This window comes from Megascapheus bottae, chromosome 24 (genome assembly GCF_031878675.1).
Source record: "Megascapheus bottae isolate mThoBot1 chromosome 24, mThoBot2.hap1, whole genome shotgun sequence".
Lineage (NCBI taxonomy): Eukaryota > Metazoa > Chordata > Mammalia > Rodentia > Geomyidae > Megascapheus > Megascapheus bottae.
Window position 1 is genome coordinate 27,160,135 of NC_143532.1, and position 26,710 is coordinate 27,186,844.

The window sequence follows — 26,710 nt, forward strand, 5'->3', positions numbered from 1 at the left end:
GGTCAAGCACAGAAATACTATGTAAATAATACATGCTCCTCTAAAAATGGCCTAATATAAAGGCTAAGTTTCACCTTATCACGCCAGGGGATTGATGGAGAATTTTTATAGCTTATTAATGGAAAGATTTTATGTCAGTGAAAAAAAAGCTTAAAAACTTACATTTTATTTATATGTCTCTCAGATACTTCTCATCTATAAACCATTAAGAATAACAACATGCTTTGTTGAAGATAAACAGTGTGACAGAAGATATAAGGCAACAGAGATTCTTTCTTTTTCTCTCATTAAAAAAAATATATTTTACTACTGTGTGTGTGTGTGTGTGTGTGTGTGTGTGTGTATGTGAGACAGAGACAGACAGACATACAGAGACTGAGACAGAGAGAGACAATGTATATAAAGTAACAGTTCCATTTGTAAGCATATTCCCTGTAAGTGCTGACACCATTCTTATTAAATGCAGGTTAACTGCTTGGAATCCCAGGCACACATTCAGGTTCATTTCCTTTCTCCTCAGGCAGTTTCCACAATCCACAATATTTTCACTTTAACAGTTCTCATTACTGGTATCATTTAATACTTGAGGGTCTACTCAAGTCAACATCAATCTTGCTGATCCTGCAAACACTTATTTTGTTGACACAACACAGGTCTAAATCCGCAACTACTAAATGTTCAAAAACTATTCCTTCCTCCAACATGTTATCAATTGCTAAGGACAACTTTATCTGTATCTCACTCTAGTCAAGTATTTCATGGAATCCTACTCCCTTCTAATGTTACCAGATCTGTAGTCCATGAACTGCATTCTCATAAATACAATTAATCCCTTAAATTTAATCATTCTGAAGATGAAAATGCTTACCTGGGAAATACCTTATTAGACACTTTTTTTTTTTTTTTTTGCCAGCCCTGGGCTTGAGCTCAGGGCCTGAGCACTGTCCTTGGACTTTCTCAAGGCTAGAGCTCTAGCACCTAAGCCTCAGCACCACTTCCAGCTTTTTCTATGTATGTGGTACCAAGGAATCAAACCCGGGTCTTCGTGCATGCTAAGCAAGCACTCTACCACTAGGCCAAACTCCAGGCCCATAGGTACTTTTTTAAATTCCTTACTAACAAGGAGCCTTTTGACTGGGGGCTGGGAGGGGGGCTGGTCCTGTGTTTTGAACTCTGGGCCTTTGTTATATCCCTGAGATTTGTTTTTTGTTTTTCCTTTCTCAAGGCTGATGCTCTACTTGAGTCACAGCTCCACTTCTGGCTTTTTGGAGGTTAACCACAGATAAGAGTCTCACAGATTTTCTGGCTCAGACTGGATTTGAACTGTGATCTTTAGATCTTAGCTTTCTGAGTAGCTAGGATTACAGGTATGAGTTACCAGTGCCCCACTAACAAGTAATCTTTTTGTTACAATTAAATCTTAACTAACCAGGGAGAAATTTTCCTTAGAAGGAGTGAGGAAAACCTATTCAGAATTAAATTTCCTCTTTAATTAAGCTTATATGTCTTTAAATGAGTCTAAATTAAGTACAATATCGCCTTACCTGATTGGAGTATCTCATGCTCACATTACGTTGATCCTGTAGTGGGACATAGCGCTGGATAGGATCAATATCTTTAGGACTGATTAACTCATCAGCTGAAACAAAAAAGAAGGCAATTGACATTATAAAAAATACATTAGCACAATACTTGAAACTAATTAGACTTAAGACAATTTACTTCTGAACAAAAGCACAATCTTGGAGAACAGAAAGCAACCCCGAGGAAGCAGCACACACTATGCCAGAAAAACCCTAAATAAATACAGAAGGAGGGGCTTAGCATGATGGTTCATGCCTGTAATCCCAGAAACTTGGAGCCTAGGCAAAGTTAGCCAGATACCATTTCGACAAACTGGGTATTATTGTTTACACTTATAAACACAGCTAGATGTAGGCAGGAGAATCAAGGCCCCAGTCTAGCTACCACACACACACAAAACAAGATGTTATTTAAAAAATAACTTTGTTTTTTAAAGTTCTGGGGTTAGACTCAGGGTTTTGCGCTTGGTAGACAAATATTTTACAGCTTGAACCTTGTTTCCAGCTACCATTTAAAAAATAACTAACTAAATAAATACATAAATGTTGGAATAATAAAAGTACATTATTTTACTATTATATGATAAAAATGAGAACAGCAATTTCAGAAATTTACAAATATATCAAAATAAAATAATACACACTTTTTTCATATATTTTTACTGTAATTAATAGAAGGGTTTACATTATATTCACCAGACAGAAGGTGCATTACTTAGCAAACTTGGATACCCTTTCTCATGTCTTGGTCCCCATTTCCCTCCCCCCCACCCTTGCCCCTCACTTTGTCTTCCCCCCTTCTCTATTCTATTTCAAATAACCATATAGGCATATATACAATATATCAGATAACAAGGTGAAATACTGTAACAATATGATATAACCAAGGGACAGCAAAAGAGATAATTAACCAACAGATCAAGTAAGAAATCAATGCATAAAATAGAAAAGACTTTGAGGAATAGAGGAATCACTCAGTGGTAGAGCAATTGCCTGACATATCTGTGGTTCTATGATCTCTGGCAGAGAGGGAGTGAGAACAAGACTTTGAAGGGTACTTTGATGAAATGAATGAAAATGATGACACAATATATCAAATCATGAGATATAAAGATGAATGAAAAATGAAGAAATAATGTATCAAGTAATGAGATGTTGACAGAGCAATGTTCACAGGTACATTTATAGCTATAAATATGCCTTTACTAAATACAATAAAATCAGAAGTCAATGTCCTATCTTTCTGCCTAAAGGCAGTGGGTGAAAACAAGAAGTATACTCACTACATCATGTATATAACTATAACCCCTCTGTATAACACCCTGACAATAAAATTAAATAAAAAAGTAAAACCTGAAATAAATTTAAAAAAATCAAAAGTGGAATACATAACATAGAGCAAAAGTTGGTGAATCAGAATATAGAGAAATATCAAGAATATTAATCAACAACAGCTCTTGAAAAGTTAACAAAATTTACAAACCCAGTAGTTAGACCAAAACTACCAAGTGACTACATGAAGAAAATACCCCAGAGAAAGAGGGATAATATTCTAATTATTTAGTGATTAATGAAAATAGAAACATGTTGCTGATCCCAAGAGAGCAATATCAACAAATGAATGTCAGTAATTTGTACAGCATAGATAAAAACAGAAAAAAAAATCCTAGAAAGGCATAAACTACCAAAAAAGTGATTGAAACTTCTCCAATCCACACACATACAAAGGGCCCAGGACCACAAGACTTTACTGGTAAATTCCAACAAGCAGTTCAAGAAAAACTGAAACCCTCTCACAAACTTTTCAGAACATTAAGAAGGCAAAATATGTTTTTGGCAAAATACTAGCAAACAAAATCCAGCAATGTATAAAAAGGATTATAGAAGATGACCAAGAAAGATCACAAATGAATGTAAGGATGGCTTAATATCCTGGAGTGGATTATCACAATACAGTCCATCAACAAGATAAAGGACAAAAGCTATTACAAGCATATCAACAGACAGTAAAAAAGCATTTGGTAAGATTTGACATGCTTTCATAACAAAAAGCAAAGATAGGGGAACTTGCTCAATCTGATTTATTAAAAACAAAAACAAAAACTATAGCCAGAGCTGGGTGTTTGGCCTAGCAGTAGAGTGCTTGCACGTACAAAGCACTGGGTTTGATTGCTTGGTACCACATATACAGAAATAGCTGGAAGTGACCCTGTGGCCCAACGTGGTAGTGTGGTAGTCTTGAGCTGAAGAGCTCAGGGACAGTGCTCAGGCCCAGAGTTCAAGCCCCATTACCAAGAAAACAAAAACTAAAACAAAACAAAACCTATAGCTAGTACCAAATTCAATAGTGAAAAAAATGAATGATATTCTCCAAAGACCAGAAACATTACACATTCGTCACTCTGTTCTATATTGTAACTGAGTTCCAGTCAGTGAAATAGGGCGAGAAAACTAAGGGAAGCAGTCACAGTAATTAACGCCATGTGTTACAAACATATAGCACAATGAGATTGATTCAAAGTCTAGAAATAAACTGGTACATGTATGACTAATAAGAGTTTGACAAGAACACCAAAAGGAACAGAATACCACATTTTAGAAAAGTGGTGCTGACATACATAGAAAAAAGCCGGAAGTGGTGCTGAGGCTCAAGTGGTAGAGCTCTATCTAGCCTTGAGAAAGTCCAAGGACAGTGCTCAGGCCCTGAGCTCAAGGCCAGGACTGGCAAAAAAAAAAAAAAAAAGAGGTGCTGATATCTATATATTCAAATGCAAATGAATCTAAGTGAATCAACCTTCTACTGTATAAGTAAAAATTAGTTGAAAAAAATCACATGTAAGACCTAAAAGATTTTGTGACTGACTTCAGTAAGTATTAAAGGCAAAATATAGATAACCAAAGAAATGAAATAAACTGGATTTCATCAAAATTGCAACTTTTATTTCTCATGAGTCACTATCAAGAAATTAAAATGAAGTCAGGTGAAAGTGGCTTACAGTTGTAACCTTAGCTACTCAGGAAGCTGAGATCTGATGATCATGGTTCAAAGCCAGCCTGGGCACGAAAGTTCATGAGACTCTTTAATCACCAGAAAACAGGAAGTGATGCTGTGGTTCAAATGGTAGAGCGCAACCCTTGAGCTGAAGAGCCGGGGCCAGCTCCCAGGCCCAGAGTTCAAGCTCCATGACCAACAACAACAACAAAAATGAAACTGGTGCTGTGGTTCAAGAGGTAGAGCAGTAGCCTTGAGTACAATGGGATCAGGGACAGTATCCAGGCCCTGATTTCAAGCTGCACAATTGAGAGAGAGTGAGAAAAAGAGACAGGATGATAACTCATAGATTGAAACAACATTGGTAAGTCATTATCTTGTAAGAAACCTGTAAGAATAAGAACTCTTAACAGTTCTATAATAAAAAATATAAATACTTAAAAATACTACCTTATGAACTAGCAATTTTACTACTAGGCATTTATCCAACAATACACTAAAGCTATCACTTCTATCATGTTTATTGCAGCATTATTTACCATAGCAAGATATGGCATTAGCCCAGATGCCCTTCAATGGACAAATGGATCAAGAAAATGTGGTACCATTCTCATCCATGAGAAAGAACAATACCCATGATATTGTGCCACTCATAGGAAAATGGAAATACTTGGAAAAATATTATATTAAGTGATGTAAGCCAGACAAGAAAAACATTGTTTGCATGGCTTTCCTCTTTTGTGGGAGCTAGAATGTCCCTATCCATCTAGAAGTAAACACAATGGATGGTGCCCAAGCAGTTATAAATTAATTAACTGAAGTATAATAGACTCTATTAAGAGCACAAATAATATAATTCTTTAGAATGAAGGCAAAAATACATTATACATGCCACAGAACTGAGAAAAAAATAAGATAAAGGGTGGGTTGCAAGAGGGGGTAAAGATGCTGAAGGGATGACAGATCAAGATCCATTATATACATAAACAGCTTCATTAAATGGCAAAAATTCAATATATAACCTAAAAATAAAGTGAGGGAAAAGGGTGTGAAGAAAGGGGTGTGGTTGGAGGGATGGGTGAGAATGTTAAAAGGGATGACACTGATCAAGATACACTGTAATCATAAACTGCTCTGCTGAATGGTAACTCCTTTGTACGACAATATACATTAAAAAAGAAAAAAACCTTAAAAACAGCCAAAATAGAGGATGCTGAAGGCTCAAGCCTTTAATCCTAGCTACAATGGAAACTCCTTGAGACTCTTCAATTAAGCACGTATACATCCACATACATACATACATACATAAAGCCAGAAGTAGAGATGTGGCTCAAGTATTAGAGAAGTAGTCTGAGTAAAACATCTCAGGGACAGTGCTCAGACCCTGAATTCAAGCCCCAGAACCAGCCCTTCTCCTACCACCCCCCTCAAAAAAATCTGACTAGATATTCAAAGAAGTTAAATACATTTCAATAAGCACATAAAAGATGCTGAACAACTCATCACTCAGGAAATGCTAATTAAAACCACAATGAGATGTTAATTCATACCCATCAGGAGAACCATGATATTGTTTAAAAAAATGAGAACTTGTGTTAGCAAGGATGAGAAGACAAAATAAAACAGCTGCTTTAGAAAACAGTTGGAAGTAGCTCAAAGTGTTAAAAATAGGTTCCAGCAACTCCTTCACTGACCATGAATAGAAGAAAAGGAAAAAATGGCAAACAATAATTTGTACATGAACAGTCACAGCACTAGTATTTATAACAACCCAAAACAGAGAGAGCCACAATGTTCACACTATAAACTGATAAATAAAACTGAGTGTATATTCTTATGATGGAATGGTAATCTGTCATAAAAAAGAACAGAGTTCTGATACTGCATACAACATAGGAATATTGAAACTCTAGGTTAGAAAAGTCAGATACAATAGGACATCTGTTATATGATTTGAGGCATATGAAATATCTAGCATAGGCAAAAGATTAGGAGCTGCTTACTGCTGAGCCAGGATGGGGGTGGGAAGAAGGCAGAACCAGGAAAGTGTTTAGAAGGAAATGGGGAACGACTGGTACTTGAACTCATGTGTTTTCTCTACCACTTAAGGAATTTGAACAGACCCATCCTTCTCTTTAGGATTTTTTTCTCAAAGGGTCTCACCTTGTAGCTCAGGCTAGCCTCAAACTCACAATCCTTCTGCATTAGCTTCCGGAGTATTGATATTACAGATGTGTATCACCCCCCCAGCTACGGTCGGAGTTTCATAAGGATAATGATGTTTTGTAGTTAAACACACTGCAGTTCTCTATGAAACCCAACCACTGTATTTTAAACTTTACAAAAGTGAAATGTAAGTTGTGTGTATTAAAAGCCATTAAAAAAATAAGGTACATATATTGTTAAGGAAAGAAACCAGTTAGCTGAAGAAAGACCAGTCTCCTGATAACAATCTCTATAAAGTTTCTGATATGGGTCTTAGAAAAGGTTTGTTTTTTTTTTGGCCAGTCCTGGGCTTGAACTCAGGGCCTGAGCTCTGTCTTTGGGCTCTCTCAAGGCTAGAGCTCTACCTCTTGAGCCACAGTACCATTTCTGGCTTTTTCTATGTATGTGGTACCGAGAAATCAAGCCCAGGTCTTCATGCATGCTAGTCAAGCACTCTATCATGAGGCCAAACACTGGGCCCCAAGGGTTTCTTTTCTTTTCTTTTTTTTAATGGGTAATTCTCTTTGCAAATTGTGATAAAAATCCCAGGATAGAACAATTGGCAGTTAACGTGGGAGGGTGAGGGTGGAGGAAGGACAGCAGGCCCTGAGTTAGTTTTCTGCTGTCTTCTCTATCACCTGGATGACACACATCAGCAACTGAAGTTATTGCAGTTCAGTTTCTGTGAGGTCCTGGAGGGAAGTATGCTTGGGAGAGGTGGTGAAGGGAAAGGCCTCCTGAAATGAAATTCAGCAGAACCCTGTGGTGTAAGTTAGCAGGATTTCTGCAAATTTATACTAGATATACTCTACAATCCAGCAATACCAGTTCTAGAAAGCAAGGTATGTTAACACACATGCCAAGAACTGGAATGTTTGTTGGGGGCCGAGTAACGCCATGTCTAATAACTTTCTGCTGAGGCTTGTAGTAGGGATAAAACATGTGGATCTCTTTGTCCTGTCCATCTTGTATACTGATAGGCTCCCTCACCCAATATAAGGAGGAGGGATTTAGGGAATAGAGAGAAAGAGATCTTCCTGCCTTGATGAAGCTGAGTGGCGTCTCTGTTCGTGCTCCAGGGTAAGAGGGCTGAATGCGAGAGGACAGTGGGTCCCATCCTCTTGTGGCTTGGCCTGGTCAGGGTGTGTTTTTCCCCATTCCACCCTACTAGTAGAGAGGGACCAGGGGCGAAGGACCCCGACAAATGTTAAATATAAAACAAAAAAAAATGTACTTTTATTAAAATGGGCTAACACACTTTTGCATTTTTCCTGTACTTAGGCCTTTATGTAAATGTGTTCACTTCATTCTTGACCTTTGGATATGTAGCTCCAACATTATGTTGAGTCCCATATAGAGATATCTGTGTATAATCTTCCAAAAAATTAAAGGTTGGGCGATGGAGGATCTGACAGATGCTAGTGCCTCAGTTCTGTAATCTTAGCAACTCAGGAAGCTGAGATCTGTAGGTCACGATTTTTTTTTCTTTTGGTGGGTCATGTTTAACTTGGCCTGGACGCTGTCCCTGAGCTCTTCAGCTAAAGGATATCATACTACCCCGGGGCCTGGATGGTGTCCCAGAGTTCTTCAGCTCAAGCTCTACCTTTGAGCCAAGCAAAAGGATACCACACTACCCTGGGGCCTGGATGGTGTCCCAGAGTTCTTCAGCTCAAGCTCTACCCTTGAGCCAACCTCCAACCCCCATTTTCTAGAGGTTAATTGGAGACAAGAGTCTCAGGTCGTTTTGTGCCCAAGATGGCTTTGAACCTTGATCCTCAGATCTCAGCATCCTGAGTAGCTAGGATTACAGGTGTGAGCCACTGCGCCCAGCCAAGTTTAAAGCTAGCTCAGGCAAGAAAGTCTGTGAGACTCCTACCTCTAATTATCCAGACTCATCTCTACAGCCAGAAGTGGAGCTGGCTCAAATGGTAGAGTGCCAACCTTAAGCAAAAGCTAAAGGACAGTGTCTGTACCCTGAGTTTAAACCCCAGTACCAACACATGTGCACACGCATACACACATGCACACACAACTCATTTCCCAGATTTTAAGTAGTGAATAATTGATTCACAGATCAGGGACTCAGTTTATTTAGCGATTTGGGAATGTTACTTATTATATATCTATTCTGGGTTAACTTCTGGGCACATCTATATTGTAATCCAACAAAATCACTATAGTGGGTCTTAGTAAATCTTACAGGATTTTTTAAATTAAGAAAAAGTAATGTGAACAGTAAAATAACAAGGATATGGAAGAAAAGGACAGCAGTAGCATTTAGGGAGGGTTTACTAAGTTCTTGATATTGCCCAAGCATTTCACACTAATTCATCCTCACAATAACCTGTTCTTTTTAGAAATTGAGGCAAATTTACAAATTATAAAATTAAGCAACTTTCTCATGGGCACTGTATGGAAGAGATTTTCTATCTGAAAAAAACAAAAAAACAAAAAAACTTTTTGCAAAGTTTGGCCCAAAGCAATACAGGCTTAATTGTAGCAGATATTAACATGTAACTTCAATTTATTAACCTCACTTTAGTTCATACCACAGGGTTGATTAGCACATTGATATTCTAAGTAAGCAGCAAATCATTTCGCTAGCTCATTTAAATGATCACCAAGATGTGAAAAAAAATTTCAGAGCTGATAAAACTGAATTAGCATTTCACAATTACTATATAGAAAAGGGATTATCTTTATTATTTAAGTGATAACACATAGGAAACTATATATTCTTAGAAAGTATGTGCTAATATTTTTAATTGATAATAAATGAAATGGGTGGCTAAGTCTCACAAAAGCTTATTGCTTTGCATTTTTTTTTGCCATACTTTTTTGTCTAGCCTGAGGTTCCAATATATACCTGTTTACTGTCTATTACTTGCAGGTGGTATGTATGTTTCTTATTCGTGCCTGCAGCTCAGTACCTACAACAGCACCTGGCACATATTAGAATCTTAACAAACTTAAGAAACAAAAGAATAAAAAGATAACCACTAATTTATTTCCTGGAGAAATAAAGAAATCACAAATATTAATAGAAGAGTCTTGCTGGACACAGGGGCTCACGCCTCTAATCCTAGGTACTCAGGAGGCTGAGATCTGAGGATCACAGTTTAAAGCCAGTCAAGGCACAAAAGTCCATGAGGCTCTTATCTCCAATTAGATACTAGAAAACCAGAAGTAGAACAGTAACTTATTTTTGAGGGGTGAGGAATGTGCTGGCAAAGAAGGCATTTCTCTTCCTTTTCCTTGCAGATGGACACTAAAAACCATATGATAATGTGGTGCTTTGGTATGATTAGTATTCCTACAACTTCCCCTTGGGATGCATCAAAATTGGAAAGCTTAAAAAGGGTTGAAAGGAGAAAAGATTAATTTCTGTGTAATTCAATACTATCCTGCAATTAGATTTATATCCTGAATAGTAAAAGAACTTCTCTGGAAAAAAGAAAAGAATAAACTAGTAGCATAAGTCTTCAGAGAAGACTCTCTTTAAGTCTTTGGCCCATCTTTTAATGGGATGGTTGTTTCTTTGGAGATTAGTTTTGGAGTGATTCAATTTTTTGAGCTGTTGATATATTTTAGATATGAGGCCTTTGTCCATTGTATGGTTAGGGAAGTTCTTCTCCCACTCTGTAGGCTTTCTAGTTAATTTGCTAGCTATGTCCTTTTCCATACAGAAGCTCTGCAGTTTAATGCAGTTCCACTTATCCAGCCTTTCTCTGAGTTGTTGTGTTTCTTGGTCCTTATTGAGAAAGTTTCGACGTGTGCCAAGGAGGCCTAGTGTGTCTCCTATTCCTTCTTGTAAACTTTTCAGTGTGTCGGCTTTTACCTCGAGATCTTTGATCTATTTGGAGTTAATCCTGGTGCAGGGTGACAAAGAAGCATCCAACTTTAGTTTTCTGCTGGAGCTTAACAGTTTTCTGCTGGTGCTTAACCAGTTCTGCTAGCACCATTTGTTGAAGAGGCTGTCTTTCTTCCATTCTATTTTTTTGGCTCCCTTATGAAAGATTAGGTGGTCATACGTCTGTGGGTTAATATCTGGGTCCTCAGTTCTATTCCATTGGTCTTCAGGCCTGTTCTGTGCCAGTATCAAGCTGCTTTGGTCACTATAGCTCTGTAATAGAGTCTAAACATTGGTACTGAAATTCCTCCTGAAGAATTTGGATTTTTACAAAGGAAAATTTCATGGATATTTTCAAAAGAAAGTAACATTTTCCCGTTTGATATGGAAACTACATGTAATATAATAGTCTCAGCAGATAATTCACTCAGCAAAATTCTGAGTTTTTACAACCCAATTTTCAGGGAGGCTCATTGAGTAATACATATAATATGAGCCATTTGAAAAAACTACTGATCCTAAACCTAATGTATTCTAAGCCTCATATATACATGAATACATACACATATATGACGTGGGTGACAGATAAAGACATTCTAAGAATAAATATTAAATTCCAAAACAAAAATTACTTAGGAAAACATGGACAGATCTGAATCCATTAATATTCTCTATTTCATTCATAAAAACAACATAAGGAAAACTTGGAAACAAATACAAACAAGCCAGGAAAATGTCTATTTTTTCCTTTTTTCTTTTGTAGTATTGGGGTTTGAAAATTTGCTAGGTAGGCACTATAGTGCTGATCAATGCCTCGAGAGCTTTAATACAGTATTTTTTGAAATTTGGGGATCTCTTTCCCTTCCTCTGTGCATCTACCCTCTTCCTGACCCTCTCCTCTTTTGATTTTTCAGTGATTAACTGGTGATAAGAATCTCAGGGATTTTCCTGCCCAAGCTCACTTTGAACCATGACCTTCAAATCTCAGCCTCTTGAAAAGCTAGAAATACAGATATGAGTCACCAGAGTGTAACTAGTCCCCTGTTTTTTGCCTGGGCCCAAGCCTGTACTGTGATCTTCATATTCTATGCTTCCCTCTTGGGATAACAGGTGTGTGCCGCAGCATCCAGCTCGTGATTCAGGATGTCCCACAAACTTGTTGCCAAGTCTAGCCTTGAATTATGATACTTGTAATATTAGTTCTTGGACCAGCTTGCATTATAAATATGAGCCCATAGAGATTGACTTGGAAAGGTTCTAATATACTTTAATATAACATTCATGCAGATTGATAAAAGCCATAAAGCCAGAGTTTAATGAGCAAAGAATATTTAACCACAAGGGGGAAAAATGCTCACAATATTTATTGTTAGCAGAATATAAATGAAAACAAGGTTCGATTTAAGATATTACTAGGTCAGCAGTATTTTTTTCTAGTAGGAATATTTAATGGCATTGATGTTAAAGACAACGAAGGACTTTATAGATTCTTAAATAAATCTACCATGGGGAAAGTACTAAAGTTCTCTTGGTCTCAGTTCCTTATGTATGTTACATCATAACCATCTCATAGAGAGTTCCAGGGATTACTTATAGAAATATTTGTAAAAGGCAGAGGACAGACAGATTCCAACAAACTTTGATTTCAATTATTAGCATTTCTTATAGTATAGTCATATATATACACATATTGCATATATGTACATCTATCTATCTATAGATATAGATATCTATAGATAGATAGATATATGAGAACCACTTACTCAGACTTTAAACATCACTTTGTAAATTCAAATTTACTAATTAATTTGGAGGAGGGGCCATAAATATTGCATAAAATTTCTATCCCTATTTAAAATGCAACTAAAATATTCCATTTTGAGAAATCTTTCATTTGAGAAAACTAATTATTTGTACAATAAGCTAAATAAAGAAAATCTTTCTAGGTAAACCTTTAAATTAAAGCTACATGTGTTTTCAGGATGTTGATAATACTTGATCTGTACTTTAGGTCACTAACAATAACACAGACATGATAAAAATGCTCAGGAATTGATGTTATGCTTCAAGCTGCCTGAAGCTGGAGAATCTTTTAGCAACAGCCAAATAGAAATAAATCTTTACTCCTTATCTACTCATTTTATCTTTAACTGGATAGAAACAAAACTATGTGCTATCTTCCGTAAGAAGTCAATTGTATTTGATGTCAAAAGACCAATGAAGATCAAGACCTCTGTTTCATATATTCTCACAGCACTAGGAAGCATTTGATCAATGACTAACTTCGAAGGCTTTTCCAGGCTTCAAAAGTGGCTCCTATGTATAAGGTCAGTTCAGCAAGAACCATAGTTCACTGGAATTTAAAAGTATAGCATCAGAATAATTAGTCTTCTCTCAGATAAAAAAGAGAAATATATCTTTTAGCCCTCTAAATATACAGTCAATGGATATCACAGTGACTACAAAAGAGGAGGTCTCTACAAAGAGAAAGAATCAGCAAAGGAAAGAATAGTGAAGCAGCAAGTGAGGAAGGATTTTCATAAATTTTGTTATCATTATAATGAATTTTGTGAAAGGGCTGAGGGATATCCAGGGTTTCCTGCCTGAAAACTGCTACACAACAATTATTCTCATATATGACATATTAAATTATAATTAAGTTGAAGGAGGATAGAGCAAAACAGAGTACCAGATTTCATTTGTCCTAAAATGAATGCTTTTATGTACCATTTCATTAACAATCTCTGTAACATAAAAATAAGGAACATGATCTTCACATAAGTTTAAAAACCCTTTTTCAAGCTGAGCACTGTGGCTCAAACCTGTAATCCTAGCTACTCAGGAGGCTGAGACCTGAGGACTGACGTTCAAAGTCAGCCTAGGCACTAAAGTAAATGAGACTCTACTCTCTAGTTAACTACTAGAAAATAGGAAGTGGCACCGTGGCTCCAAGGGTAGGACAGTAGACTTGAGCTGAAGAGCTCACAGACAGCGCCCAAGCTCAGAGTTGAAGTACCCTGACCCACCATACAAAACCCCATCAAAACCAAAAACCCTTCTAACAGTCACACAGAAAAGGTTGTAGATAGCAGAAGACATATTCAAACATTGATATCCAAACCACTTACTTTTCCACTATTGCATAGGAAAGAAAAGGAAGAAAAAGAAGAAAAGAAATGAAAGTTGAGGAGGAGACACAAAGAAAAAACAGAAATAATGTCAGAAAAGTAATCTTCATCACATAGTGCTATGGTTTGGACATTAACCATTCAATGAAGAAGAAGTAATCCAAAATTTCATATGGAATAATAAAAGACCCTGTGTAGCAAAAACAATTATCAGCAGAAAGAATAGGAATACTAATACCAAACATTAGACTCTATTACAGAGATACAGTAATCAAAACAACTTAGTACTGGCATAAGAACAGGCCTGAGGACCAATGGAATAGAACTGAGGACCCAGAAATCAACCCACATACCTATGGCCACCTAATCTTTGATAAGGGAGCTGAAAAAATAATATGGAAGAAAGGCAACCTCTTTGAGTGGTGCTGGTAGAATTGGTCAAGCACCTGCAGAAAACTGAAGTTAGATCCTTTTATGTCACCCTGCACCAGAATTAATTCCAAATGGATCAAAGACCTTGAGGTAAAAGCAAACCTGAAAACTTTACAGGAAGGAATAGGAGTTGGGACTAGGACTCCTTGGCACAAGTCCAAACTTTCTTAATAAAGACCCAGAAACACCACAAATTAAAGTTCAGACAAATGGGAATGCATTAAACTGCAGACCTTCAGTATGGCAAAGGACATAGCTAGCAAGCTAAATAGAAAGCCCACAGAGTGGGAGAAGATCTTCACTAGCCATACAACAGACAAAGGCCTCATATCTAAAATATATCGACAGCTAAAAAAATTGAATCTCTCCAAAAAATTTTTTTCAAAGAAACAACCATCCCATTAAAAGGTAGACTAAACACTTAAAGAGAGACTTCTCTGAAGAGTTAAGAATGGCCTACAGACAGATGAAGAAATGCTCCTCACCTCTAATCATGAAAGAAACGCAAATCCAAACAACTTTGAGATTCTACCTCACTCCAGTTAGAATGGCCATGATCAAGAAATCTTAAAAACAACAGAGGCTGGCAGGAATGTGGCCAGGAGGGATCACTACTACAATGTTGGTGGGAGGGTAAACTTGTTCAACCACTATGGAAAGCAGTATGGCAATTCCTCAAAAGACTAAACAAAGCTTCCCTGTGATCCAGCAATTCCACTCCTTGGCATTTACTCAAATGTCCAGAAACTAGACCATACTAAAGCTACTAGCACAATGATATTCATTGCAGTATTATTTACTAAGATATGGAATCAATCCAGATGCCCCTCAGTAGATGACTGGGTCAAGATATTGTACTTAAATACACTGGAATTCTATGCTGCCATCAGAAAGAATGACACTGCCCCACTTGTAAACAAATGGAAAGACTTGGGAAAATTTTGTTTTTTTTATTTATTTATTTATTTATTTATTTATTTATTTATTTATTTATTTTGGTGGGTCATGGGGTTTGAACTCAGCCTGGGTGCTGTCTCTGAGCTCTTCAGCTCAAGGCTACTACCCTATCCTTGAGCAAGGCCCCACTTCCCATTTTCTAGAGGTTAACTGGAGATAGGAGTCTCAGGTTTTCTGTGCCTGAGCAGACTTTGAACTTTGATCCTCAGATCTGAGCTTCCTGAGTAGCTAGGATTATAAGCATGAGCCACTGTACCTGGTTAAATTTTGTTTTTTAAATAATGGTTTACTAAAGGTTTTAGCTGGGAACACTCAATGCACACAACACTTCAATATTTTAAAGTAAGATAATCAGTTTTAATACTTTTAAAGCCTTTTAAAGCCTCTTTTTAGTGTTCCAAAGAAATAATAATCATAACCACTCACTATAGAAAAAAGATCTTTCATAAAATTTTGGAATATTTTCATTTACCTGAATATTTTGCTAGTTTGTATGTTTTGAAATGAAAGCTATAATTAAGATTGTTCAAGTTTTAAAAACATATTTTTATTTTAACCCTTAATGTTTTATAAATCTCTACTCTAGAAATTCATGTATTAATTTTCCATAAAAATTATATAATATGTAAATTCTAATCTTCAGTGATTTGTTATGTTTCAGTAGTATTCATGAGATTAAGTGAGACTTTTCAATGAATAAAAACAAAGTAATGTAATTAGTTTAGAAAAGATTGAGTAAAATTATCATTTACTTTGTTAAGTCTCACTAATTTCCTTAAATTCAAAAACATTTCAACTCCGTGGTCATTATTTTGAAATAATTTTTAATGTGATAAAGTTTGAGGCTATTGATTTCTATAAAGAATTCAAAAGGGTGAGTTCTTTACGTGTAGGCTGATATGAAAATCAACAGAACGTAGAAGATTGTTTGGTGAACTATATAATAGAAGCAACTAAGTGACTATCTTCTGAGATCTCACTTCTCTTATTCTAGATAAGACATGACTACGCCAGAGTGAATATACAGCGTCTCCTTTTTTCAGCGAGAAGTCAATATGTAGTTTTATACTATACAACTTAATGCTTTGCATGTCTTTACTTTTCAGAAACTTACCAGGGAAAAAGAGAAACTGATTCTTTGAATGCAGTCCTGTAGCATTTCTTGCTTGTTTTGGTCATGAAACAAAAAAAGAAGGCATGACCTGCATTATGTCTACTCTAGTATTATTAGAAAATGCTGCTGACATTCAAGACCTATCCACATGCCAGGAGCAAAGTACAATGCATGACACAACTCAACCTCCCTCCCTCTCATCCTTGCTTTCTCTCATCCATCTCTTTTCTGTCACTTTTTCATCCTTTTCTTCTTTCTTTCTTTCCTTCTTTCCTTTTTTTAAAAAGGTCAACTTTTTAAAATGGAAAATGAAGTAAACTGTGTATTCCTAATTAATGTGCCTTGTCAAATAAAGCTGAGGTTTCATTTAATCAGCATTCTTTTTATTTTTTTGCCACTCCTGTGCTTGAGCTCTGGGCCTGAGTGTAGTCCTTGGACTTTATCAGGGCTGGAGCTCTACCACTTGAGCCTGAGCAACACTTCTGGTTTTTTCTATGTTTGTGGTACTGAGGAATCAAACCTAGCCCTTTGTGCATAAGAGGCAAGCACTCTACCACTAGGCCAAACTCTCGGACCCAGCATTCTTTTAATTGTATCAATCCCAGGCTGGGTAGTTATCAAAAGATAGAAAGGAAAATGTTTCAGCTATGAAGTTTACATTGTAGATCTCACTTTTTCACTCTTAGAATCAAAGAAAAAAATTCTGTGTTTAATCACACGTAAGTGTAAATAACCATATTTTTATAATGTTAAAATTATTATATTTACACAGGTTAACTAACCCTCTACTAAAATAGATTTTATTTGCTATGAGTATCAAAACATTCTTTTTTTAATGTTAGTAAGATGGATCCAGGTACCAATGGCCCACACCTATAATCCTGGCTACTCATCCAGGCAAGAAAATCTAAGACACTCTTATCTCAAATGAGCAAAAACAAAAACAAACCAAAATGGTAGAAGTTGAGCTGCCACTCAAGTGGTAAAGCAATAGTGCTGAACAGAAAAATCATGAGGCCCTGACAAACTCTTAGTACCATCACACACAAACAAAAAACATACTTTGTTAGTAATATAGAAAAAAATAGTCCAATAAGTAACAAAGGTTCCTACTTGGCTTTGATTATTTCATTTGTATTTATTCCCCATTCATTAAAAAAAAATTGCAGTGTCAATTTTGTCAAAAAGCTATCCCTTTGTACAACAAGAAGTTTTCTATATGTTTAGGATGAGGGTAAATGAAAGGACCTCCAAGATATAGAAACAAGAGCCATATAAGGTGTGACTGTTGTTCTTAATGTACTTACTGGGTTATTTCTCATCTTACCTTGTTATCTGATATATTATACATATGTTTATTTGAAATAGGATATGGAAGGGAGAAAAACAAGATGAGGGGAGGGGATGGGGAAGGGAAATGGGTACAAAAAACATGAGAAGGGGTAGCAATGATTGTTAAGAAATGTACCTTCTATCTGGCAAATATAATGTAACACTTCTATTAATTACAATAATTTTTTAAAAAGTTTTCTATATGTTTTAAAATCACAACTTAATATATAGAGACATAAAATACAGATAGGAGGAAGCAAACTGGAACAATATTAATTTTCTTCATTTAGTATTTGTCTGCTCTTATATATCATTTGGATGAGATCAAATAACAATTTTTGCCTTTGACAAGTTTCCCCTTAAAGGATGTACAAAAGAAATCACAAATTTATTTTAGTATTTATACATAAAATGCTACAAACAATAGTAAGAGTAATTCATACAGTAAGCAGTTTTTTTGTTTTGTTTTGACTTTTAGGGCAGGTAGATATAGTACTTTAATTAGCTTGTTTAATAATCAAACTTAATATGCAGGAATTCTGATTATAAAATGACAGTCTTCACTAGTAATATTTGAAGTTTTAGCAAGGAATGGGTCAGGAAAAAGCATAATGATTTTTTTGTGCTTATCAAATTTGCCATTTTTAATATGTCCAAGAATACTCTGATTCAACTATAGTTGTAGAAAATCTAAAAAAATAATTCTTCAAGAATTGGGAATAAATAGCCAATTTAAACTTTCAGGTAACCAAGAAAATTGCTAAAATATTTTGAGTAGTCAAAGGGAACATTCAGAATGACAATTTCTTATGGCAAGTAGTTTTCTAAAAAATACTCAAAGATAACTGTTATATTAAATCAGCAGTTGTCTGATATCACATAAAAGTAACAAAGTTCTCATAACATTCTGTTAGGAAGCCATCTTCTAAGTGTAATGCAGCTCTTTAAATGACCATAATGGTATCCATACCTATATGACTTTCCTTGTAAAAACCATTCATCATCATTCGGCAAATAGATATGTTAATATATGTCTATGTTCTAAGAGACTCTCTAAAGAACTTCTCACAGCATGAAATACTATGTACTTCAGGAGAAAAACATTACCAAAGACATACTTATTTCTAACAATTTGATAACAAGAGAGATAATAAGTTCTCAATTTCCTCCACTTACCGAGGAGTTTTGCGATGATATAAAGGGCTTGTCCCCAAAGAAACAATTTTCCATCACGACCACAGTTGCTAGGAAATCGCTTTTGACTACCAGGATTTCTTTTCTCATGTTCTACAAAGTCAGCAGGTACATAATAGTACTTTGGTATGACAGGATATCCTACAGAGTTTAAAAATAAGCACATTTAAAATATAACACATCAATGTCCTTCTAAAAATTTCCCTCTAAAAACTTGTAATGACTAGAGAGCACAGAAAGAAGAAAAGTGATACAGAGGTAGCAGATTTGAGAAGCTTTTGAAAAAATGGGCTTTCTCATTTCTGTAATCGATTGACAGTAAAAGAACGAGAAAAAATTTTTTGACTTAAAAACTCTACAGCTTGGGTTGGGAGTTTGGCCTAGTGGTAGAGTGCTTGCCTAGCATGCACAGAGACCGGGGTTCAATTCCTTGGTACAACATATACTGGAGAAGCCAAAAGTGGTGCTATGGCTCAAGTGGTAGAACGCTAGCCTTGAGAAAGCCCAAGCACAGAGCTCAGGCCTTGAGTTCAAGCCCTAGGAGAGGCAAAAAAACAAAAAACAAAAAACAAAAAACGAACAGCTCACTTAAATATCAGTTAACAATGTGTCAATGTGTACATATTGTCTTTAACATTTCATTTTAACATCTTTAAATAAATCACCAAATATGTAAATATTTAGCAGTGCAAAACATGCCATATTTAGTAGGATTAATCTGTGAAGCTTCAGAAAGGCTACTGTATAAACTTAAGTCAAGAATTCTAACTCTGAACCATTCCTTGAAGCAAAAAAACAAACAAACAAACAAACTATTAACTATTAAGCCCATTATCTGCTACTCAAAATCATTAAAGGAAAAAGTGCACCTATCATGTTTCCCTATGACAAATCCATTTGATAATATTTCTTGGGAAAAAATTGCTTCATAAAGGGTAGGATATACTGAAGACATTTGCAACATGAACTAACAGTAAACCTAATTTTCCTAATAAAATTACACATTTCTCCAAAAACTTTACTTTTTTCTTTGTGTCATAATTAATTACTTCTAAGACATCCAAACATGGAATTTCTTTGAAAATTAATTTATTCAGAAAAAAATCACTTACATTCTTTTACGGTCCCTGTTGGTGTTTGTACTGAAATCAATATATCCATTTTGACCATTTAAAAAGAAATTAATCCTTAAAGGATGACATTTAACACAATGACAGACCTTCAATATACAACACTAATAATCCTAGAAGCAACTCTAAAGAGGAAACTAGAAAGTTCACAGCAATGCTACTGCCTTTAGACAGAGCAGGGCCTCTCCATGTAACCTGTGTTATGAGGCAGCACTTATCTGACTACAGATTTAGATAACATGGATAAGAATAAGGCACTTTCTATTACTGTAACACTACAGAGTAAAGGGGTTACATAGTAAATAACAGATGGAAAACCTCTGCCTGCACATAAGCTATTTCAACGTTACTATGGCTATGACTGCCAAAATCCATCTCTGTTCTTATCTTCCCTAATGAACAACTTTTTCATGATTATACCTCTCTAATAGTCTAATGTTTGGTATTGAAATTCCTCCTGTGTTGTTCTTTCTGCTAAGAAGTGTTTTTGCTATACGGGGACTTTTATTATTCCATATGAAATTTTGGATTGCCTCTTCTATTTCTTTAAAGAATGACATTGGGATATTGATGGGTATTGCATTGAATTTGTAGATAGCCCTTGGCAAGATTGCCATTTTCACGATGTTGATTCTTCCATTCCAGAAGCATGGGAGGTTTTTCCATTTCCTCAGTTCTGCTTTAATTTCCTTTTTCAGGGTTTTAAAGTTTTCATCAAAAAGGTCCTTTACATTCTTAGTTAAGCTAATTCCTAGGTACTTTATTTTCTTTGAAGCTATTGCAAAAGGAGTTGCTTTCCTGATTGTTGCCTCATTCCTCTCACTGTTGGCGTAGAGGAAGGCGGTTGATTTTTGAGGGTTACCCTTCCAAAGTTTTGAATCAGCTCAAGGAGCTTGGGAGTGGAGTCTATAGGATTCTTTAAATACAGAATCATGTCATCTGCAAAGAGGGAAAATTTTACTTCCTCTTTCCCAACTTGGATCCCCTATATGCTTGCTTCTTGCCTTATTGCACTGGCTAGGAATTCTAATACTATGCTAAAGAGGAGTGGAAAGAGTGGCATGCTTGTCTCATTCCTGATTTTAGAGGGAATGGCTTTAGCTTTTCGTCATTCAGTATAATACTAGCTGTGAGTTTGTCATACACAGCCTTTATTATACTGAGGAATGTTCTATGGATTCCTAGTTTCTCCAGAGCTTTTAACATAAAGGGGTGTTGGATCTTGTCAAATGCCTTTTCTGCATCTATTGAGACAATCATGTGATTTTTGTCCTTGCTCCTGTTGATGTGTTGAATTATATTAATTGATTTGCGTATGTTAATCCAGCTTTGCCTCCCTCTGATAAATCCAGTTTGATCATAGTATATAATTTTTTTGATGAGTTGTTGTAGACGGTTGGCCAGTATTTTGTTGAGAAGTGTTGCATCGGTGTTCATCAAAGAAATAGGTCTATAGTTCTCTTTCTTTGATGAATCTCTATCTGGTTTGGGGATGAGGGTTATACTGGCTTCATAGAATGAGTTTGGTAAAGAGCCTTCATTTTCGATTTCGTTGAAGAGCTTAGGTGTGAGCTCTGCTTTGAAGACCTTATAGAATTCAGCTGTGAATCCATCTGACCCTGGGCTTTTCTTAGGTGGAACGTCTATTATTGCCATTTCTATTTCAGTGCTTGAAATAGGCCTGTTTAGTTGGGTTAGCAAGAACAGGCCTGAAGACCAATGGAATAGAACTGAGGACCCAGATACTAAACCACAGACCTATGACCACCTAATCTTTGACAAGGGAGCCAAAAAAATAGAATGGAAGAAAGACAACCTCTTCAACAAGCGGTGCTGGCAGAACTGGTTAAGCACCTGCAGAAAACTAAAGTTGGATCCTTCTTTGTCACCCTGCACTAGAATTAACTCCAAATGGATCAAAGACCTCGAGGTAAAAGCTGACACACTGAAAACTTTACAAGAAGGAATAGGAGATACACTAGGCCTCCTTGGCACAGGTCGACACTTTCTTAATAAGGACCAAGAATCACAACAAATGAGAGAAAGGCTGGATAAGTGGGACTGAATTAAACTGTGGAGCTTTTGTATGTCAAAGGACATAGCTAGTAAATTAAATAGGAAGCCTACAGAATGGGAGAAGATCTTCACCAACAACACAACGGATAAAGGCCTTATATCTAAAATATATCAACAACTCAAAAAATTGAATCACCCAAAACTAATCTCCAAAGAAACAACCATCCCATTAAAAGATGGGCCAAAGACTTAAAGAGAATCTTCTCTGAACAAGAAACAAAAATGGCCTATAGACACATGAAAAAATGCTCGACATCTCTGGTCATAAAAGAAATGCAAATCAAAACAACTCTAAGATTCCACCTCACTCCAGTCAGAATGGCCAGGATCAAGAAAACTAGTAAAAACAGATGGTGGAGGGGAAGTGGCCAGGAGGGATCACTACTACACTGCTGGTGGTAGTGAAAACTTGTTCAACCACTATGGAAAGCAGTATGGCAGTTCCTCAAAAGACTAAACATAGAACTCCCTATGACCCAGCAATTCCACTATGAGGCATTTACCCCATTGTCCAGAAACAAAGACAGACTAAATCCACTAGCACAACGATGTTCATTGCAGCACTATTTACCATAGCAAAGCTATGGAACCAACCCAGATGTCCCTCAGTTGATGAGTGGATCAATATGATGTGGTATTTGTACACAATGGAATTCTATGCTGCTATCAGAAAGAATGACATCACCCCATTTGTTAGGAAATGGAAAGATTTAGAAAAAAATCATATTAAGTGAAGTAAGCCAGACTCAAAGGAACTTAGGCTCAAAGCTTTCCCTCATTTGTCATAATCAGTAGAAACCTTGGGCTTTCCTAGCAGAGACTTGCAATAGAGCAAAACCTAGATACATAAGGCCATATAGTATGACGCTAAATGAAAGGACCTCTAGGATATCAAAATAAAAGCCATATAATAAGTGATTGTTGTCCTTAATGTACTAGGTTATCTCTCATCTCTTTTGCTATCTGTTGGTTATCTCATATTGTTACAGTATCTTACTTTGTTATCTGATATATTGGATATATTTGTATTTGGTTATTTGAAATTGGATAGAGAAAGGGGGAAAACAAGATGAGGGGTGGACATGGGGGTGAGGGAAATAGGGACCAAGACATGAGAAAGGGTATCAATGTATGTGAATTAATGTACCTTCTATCTGGCAAATATAATGTAATACTTCTATTAATTACAATAAAAATATATGAAAAAAAATAAAAATAAAAAAGCACATTTCATTTAAAGAAATCCATCAAGACGTGTCATTCTAATTTCACTTGAGTTCTCATTCACATTTTAAATGGATATAAATTATGATTTTTTAAAAATTTAATTGTAAGGTAATATACAAAGGGGTTACAGTTACATGAGTATGAGTACATTTCCTTTTGAACAGTGGCCTTCCCTTCCCCATTATCTCCCAGGTTTTCCCCTACCAACTTTCCTTCTCCCAAAATTGTAATAGTTCATTTCCAACATAGTGTCTAGTGGATTTCACTGCTGAATTGATTCATCCTTTGTTCCTTCATTTCTGTGCTTCTCCTTCTCCTCCCCAAATCAGATAAACTTATATACAAGATAAAGGGTAATGAAATTAAAAAAAAAAAAAAACAGTGTCAGAAGAAAATTAACCAAAGGAAAAAAAGAAGGAAAGAAAAAAATTGAAAACAGTATAATAAAAATTTCTTTCATTTATTGAAGTTCTATTCCATAAGCATTTTTTTTTTTTTTGGCCAGTCCTGGGACTTGAACTCAGGCCTGGGCACTGTCCCTGAGTCTCTGTAATCAAGGCTAGCACTCTACCACTTGAGCCAGACAGAGTACCGCTCCTGGCTTTTTCTCTTTATGTGGTACTGAGGAATTGAACCCAGAACTTCATTCATATTAAACAAACACTCTGCCATTGAGCCACCTTCCCAGACTAAGCATCATTTTATATAATCTTACGCATATAGCTATTGAGCCTTTTGTGATCCTTTCCTATGACTATCCTCCTTTCTTCTCATTGTGTGAATGTTTGTATGTTTTATAAAGCATTCATTTATAGATTTCAAATGAGCATTAAGAAGATACTGAAAAAAACAACTATACCTTCTGCGGTCTGATGAAGCACTGGAGTCAAAAGATCCTGATATTCCTTTGTTTGTTTGGGATTGCCTCTAAAAACTCCTGAAACGCAAGATCCAACAGAAGCTCTGTTCAATAAACATTACAGATTTTTTGCCTTAGAAAAGACTATGAAATAAAATTGAAAAAAGATGCAAAATTGTATGATATCTTTCCAAGAAACTGATTTGGAGAAGTAATGTTATTTTAGCATATAGAATGGAAAATTAAATTTTAATTAAAATTTATCCACGCTTATGCTTAAATATTACATATATTCAAGTACCATGCTTATAGTATACATAACTTACATAAACTTTCTGTAAATATGAGCACATTTATATAATATAGATTTGAAAATTTTAAAATGATTTAACATTCATTCAGAAAGAAGAAAAGAGGCAATATAAACCGCATAGCAGTTAAATCACTATTCATTAGTTGAAATGAGTACAATTTCATTTCTTTTCTTGTTTAAACCACTCATATCCAATAGCAGGAAAGCACTTCCTTACCATCAATCATCATGTAAAGAAAAAATATAGGAAATTCACATTCGATGTCATCAAAAAGCTGAAACAGAAAACATTTAAAGTTTCACTAACAAATTAAAGTAACTATATTTGAGCACATATAAAAATTTTATGTGGTAATCACTTAAAAGTTGGGGCCGATTTTATAAGTAATCCCAAAGTTCTTGACAACATTTCTCAGGACTGTTACTCAAAAGCTTACAAATTAAACAAATATTTACTAAATACTTACTAATGCCTCCTAACACCAATAAGACGGAGTAAACAGCTACCTTGGATTCAAATGTCTATGTATGAGGTATCAGACACACAGAAAAGAAATATCTGAATCTCCATGAAGGTTAGGAAGGGTCTGTCCAAACGAAGACATTTAGCTAAAAGCTGTTAGGTTGCACTGTAGCTAAGGGAACTCCACACTGAAGAACTAACAGGTCAAACCACACATGCATAGAATTGCGAAGTGTAGGAGGGAAACTACCAGTAATGCAGTATTTTTAGCATACATGAAGACGAAGTAGCAGTAAAAATTGAAGCTCAACAGGTGAGCTAGGAAAGCCAAATCAGTAAGTGCCTTGTCAGAGATAGATTTCAATCGGGAAGTATATAGGAGAACTGAGAGAGCAGGATCAGATTATTTATTTTTATATATTATTATACTGACTTGTAAAGACTATGAAGATAACAGTAGTAGAGAGTCAAAGGACAAGAAAGAAAAAAAGATTATGATTAATAAAGTAGGATGTTTCAAGTTTAGTACTACAGATATTTGGGGCCAAATCCCTCTCTGTTGCAGGGCCTGTACTATATAGTATAGGATGTTTAGAAGCATCCCCACCTTCTGCCTTCCTGAAATGTTTACAGATATTGTCAAATAACACAGGGGAGGCAACACTTCCCAAGGTTATGAACTTTAGATTAAGCCAAGAAGTAAGAAAGACGAAAAAAATCTTAAAATACTGATACAATTTTTTTTAGGATTTTCATAGTGAAGAAATCTGCCACCTTTTGTGATTAACAAAGGTGAGTGAGTGGACAGGAAGAGCTGCAGTTACTGAGGTTGGGCAGGGCTATGGACTTTAGATAATTGTAGTCTATAGGGAGTTTAAGTGAAGAAGTCTGAACCACAGCTGCATACATTGGGAAGGGCACAGGGAGGGGTGTGTGGAAGGGATAGAGATCATTATTAGTGGTGAAGAGTTGAGAGAAAATGGGTAGAAACCAAAGCAGAAGGAGATGAGAATGGATCACAGGAGAACAACATTTAAAAAGTGGAAAAGAGGAATCTACAAAACTGAGAGTATAAGTAGAGAAATAGGAAAAAAATAGAATAAACACAAAGAAGAATGTTCTAAGACAAAGAACCCAGGAAATAAACCCAATGTGAAGGAAAATTTCAGTGAAAGGTCAGGAAACAGTTACTATGACTCCGTTGCTAAAAATGAATGAAATCAGAACACCTGGGTAGTGTTGGAGAGAAGAGCCAGTTTATAAGGACCCTGGGTTTGTGGAAGGCTAATAAGGCCTATACAGAAAAACAGAATGCAGTTTTCAGAGGGTGACTACAAATTGTAAGGGTAGTAGGCAGATAGAAATAGTGTTGAGGGAGGTTTTTGTATCTTTACTAACAAATACCAATGTGTCTATGTTGAGGAGTAGAAGTTGAGATAAACCATAGGAGAAAAAAAAGACAAAAGAAATAACTTCACATAGTACATTCAAGAACAACAATCAAAAAGACAAACCTCTTCATAGTCCCCATACAATGAATTTCTTGTGGGTATTGAGAGACATAACATTTTTTAAAGTGCTTAGAATGTTACTTTATACAAAGTTAATGTTCAATAACTGTCAGTTCTTGATCCCATGAGATCCCTTTGCTCATACTAGGGCATGTCAATTCTCCGTTGTGAAATTTTTCTATATAAACCGCAATCCTCAAATCTCAGCCTCCTGTAATCTAGAATTACAGGTGTGAACCACCACGTCCATCTAAGACATACAGTGAGGACCGGGAGCTTGGCCTAGTGGTAGAGTGCTTGCCTAGCATGCACAAAGACCTGGGTTTGATTCCTTGGTACCACAT

At 35.9% G+C, this 26,710-nt stretch overlaps 1 protein-coding gene across 2 annotated transcripts in view; it reads right to left on the bottom strand.

Annotated features, from left to right (window-relative positions):
- The window catches only part of Phkb (phosphorylase kinase regulatory subunit beta), a 210,914-nt gene that overhangs the window by 95,304 nt on the left and 88,900 nt on the right, over window positions 1–26,710 (bottom strand). For both annotated transcript variants that reach the window (XM_090357682.1, XM_090357683.1), the window contains exons 11-14: window positions 24,610–24,667; window positions 24,080–24,157; window positions 18,770–18,928; window positions 1,545–1,639 (exon numbers count right to left, since the gene is read on the bottom strand). In XM_090357682.1, the coding sequence (XP_090213808.1) occupies window positions 1,545–1,639; window positions 18,770–18,928; window positions 24,080–24,157; window positions 24,610–24,667 (390 nt within the window). The remainder of the gene's footprint in view (window positions 1–1,544; window positions 1,640–18,769; window positions 18,929–24,079; window positions 24,158–24,609; window positions 24,668–26,710) is intronic.